Here is a 2,817-nt window from a genome sequence, read left to right as displayed (position 1 = left end):
CTCTCTCTCTCTCTCTCTCTCTCTCTCCCTCCCTCCCTCCCCCTCTCCCCCCTTACCCTCCCCTCCCCCCTCCCTCCCTCCGTTGCTGGTTTTTACTTTGAAACAATGCTGACCCCTACTTATTCTCCCTTCCTCAAAAGAGAATGATCCCTCTAGGCTGTAAGGTGGATATTTTCAACCCCAGCTTTTCTTGCAGACACTCATTATATGTCTTTATTTATGAGGAATATGGCAGCTGTGTCTGGCAGTATGGTTCAGGTGCCGTTTCCCAGACCCTCTCCCAGTAGAGTGCTGGTGCCTCTTCACACTGAATTCAACTTTAATTCTCCAGAGTAAGCTCTAGTAAGCTCTAGTTCTCATACACTGAGTGGCAGGGGCTTCTGTCTCTAAATCTCTTCCACAATTAGAATTCCAGAGATAGGACTGGTGTCAGCACTGAACTTCCAGAAGATATTTCTGACACATTGTTTGTGTCTTTTAAAATTAAGTATATAGGATCATTGTATCAAAACACATGAAATTATTGTTTTCTGAGATAGAAAGCCTGATTTGGTACCGCTAAAGTACCCTGTCTCTCTCTTAAAAATCATAGATGAACATTAAAAGTACAGGTCTCTGTGCTTTACTCTGGGATTAAAGCTCAACCCTGAATTCAACCTTAACATAGCTTGGGGTATTTTGTTGGATATTTGGGGAAGAGGGTCAAAGCAAACTCACCTGTATATGTTGTGTTCAGGTTGTCACTGTCTAAAAAGTGGTTTTCAATCCATGGGTTGAGCAAGGCCCCTTTGGGGGTCAAACAAGCTTTTCACAGGGGTCACTGAAGACCACCTGAAACATTAGAATTCACATTTCAATTCATAACTAGCAAATTTTACAGTTATGGATTAGCAATGAAAATGCTTCTATGGTTGGGGGTCACCACAACGTGAGGAACTGTATTAAAGGGCTCCAGCATCAGGAAAATTGAGAACTGTTCTAAAGGAAAAGGCCTCCATATTCATTGTCTGTCCCACAGAGTAGTAACAGGCACACTGGACTATAATCCTTCCAGTTGCTTAGATGGTAGATGGTCACCTTTTGTGGCTCTTGAGGATAGTACTGTGCGTAACCAGCCCCATGCTTTATGCACCTGTGTTTAATACTCTAGGCTGGCACAGATCTGGGTAGAGACACAATGTCCTGTCCCCCCCTGTCACTTGAAGTCTTTCCTGGGATCTCAACTCCAATACCAATTTTCTCACTTTCCCTATGACTAAATTATTTTATCTGTCCCTGAAAGTCTCCTAAGCAATGTTCAGTTAATTCTCTAAATATATTGAGAACAATTCTGCCATTGCTGGTAAGCGATCAGTAGCCAGGAAATTATATAGCTTCATGGGCCATCAAAACCTTGCTACTGTAAGAAAAAGAGAGAGATTTCCAAGCTGTTGTGGGTACTCTGGACAGCACCCTAGCTATGAGCCTTGCCTAGCTAGAAGTTCAAAATGATGTTCATGATGTTTACAAGGAGCCTGGGAAAACAGTCTATGTTCTCTGACCACACTAGATCCCTGGTGCTCTAAAGAAACAGAGCTGCCGGAGTTGGCCTGTCTCTGCAGGAGAGCGCCATTGTAACAGATGCATAGGAAGCTGAGCAGGAAGGAAGTCTACCTGTTGACTTGTCTTTGAAAAATCTCATCTCTGTGCCCTACAGAAGCATTCCTTCACAAGCTATAACCTTCCACACCTCGTTTATAGTAACTTACCCACAGTCACTGATGGAGTTGACTTTCCCAGAGTCTGAATGGAATTTCTCCATCTTTGAGTCATCACCGGTCCTTTTCTGAGGGACTAGTCATGACCCTGCCTTTCTGGTTTTGCCTTTCAGATTTCAAGTCCAACTTCAGAGCTGCTCCAATCAGATCCGTGGATGTCTACAACATCATGTGCAGTGTTGCAGGCATCACTCCACTGCCCAACAACGGGTCCTGGTCCCGGGTGGTGTGTATGCTGAAGGGCCAGACCAACTCGGCTCCATCCATCCCGCTGAACAGCTGTGCACTGGTCTTGATTCTCCTCTTATACTTTGTATAGCTCACCCTATGACTCATTCCAAAGCACTGTTGCAGTAAAATCTGCCTCCAACATGGGACAGTTTTCATTTTCCTTGTGAATAATAGCTTTATTAACACAATTGAGGCCATTAAAGTTGTGAATATATTATTCTTGGATGATATACCCACAAAAGTCCCTTCTGGAAAAAAAAAACAAAATGAAATTCTTATACTTTGTTTTACCTAAAATGTTTGAAATTTTTATCTTCTCATTCACTTCACTACATAGTTCTCTGCTTTGTTGACAAATCCTTACTGAGATGAGCGGTGAGAGCCATGGTCTGCCCCTGCAACAGCCAAACATTAAATGGATATCTCATAGTTATCCTGGACTCCTCTCGTTCCACCTTGCTCTGTCAAGCAGGCTCTCTGAGATCTATCCACATCTAAGGGCTCATATGTGGGGAATCTACAGCCATAATTTTGTACTTTTTTTCTATTCCAGATAGAGATGGTCTATTTACAGGAAAGCAATATATGTTGTCTGATTCTGCCCCATTGCATGGTGTTGGTTGTTTTTTTTTAATAACACATTTTCAGAAAGCACATAGGCAAGTAGAGATCATAACCAATTAAAGTATCAAAAATAATTAGACAACTCAAAGAGCTGGCAGAAGCCATGACTCCTCTCAGAATAGCTTCTCCCCTTCGTTGAGTGCCAAGCTTCAAGGTTCTACGAAACTAAACACACAGTCTCTCATGCTATTAAAACCTCTTGAAC

The 2,817-nt window shown here is 42.6% G+C and overlaps 1 protein-coding gene across 1 annotated transcript in view; it reads left to right on the top strand.

Annotated features, from left to right (window-relative positions):
* Enpp6 (ectonucleotide pyrophosphatase/phosphodiesterase 6) overlaps positions 1-2,379 on the top strand; it is a 94,953-nt gene extending 92,574 nt beyond the window's left edge. The window contains exon 8 of the mRNA XM_028757709.1: positions 1,871-2,379. Coding sequence (XP_028613542.1) covers positions 1,871-2,076 — 206 coding nt within the window. The 3' untranslated portion in view covers positions 2,077-2,379. The remainder of the gene's footprint in view (positions 1-1,870) is intronic.
* The last annotated feature ends 438 nt before the right edge of the window (positions 2,380-2,817 follow it).

This window comes from Grammomys surdaster, unplaced genomic scaffold (assembly GCF_004785775.1).
Source record: "Grammomys surdaster isolate TR1022 unplaced genomic scaffold, NIH_TR_1.0 126178, whole genome shotgun sequence".
NCBI classification, from domain to species: domain Eukaryota; kingdom Metazoa; phylum Chordata; class Mammalia; order Rodentia; family Muridae; genus Grammomys; species Grammomys surdaster.
This window is presented reverse-complemented; position numbering and strand designations above follow the sequence as displayed.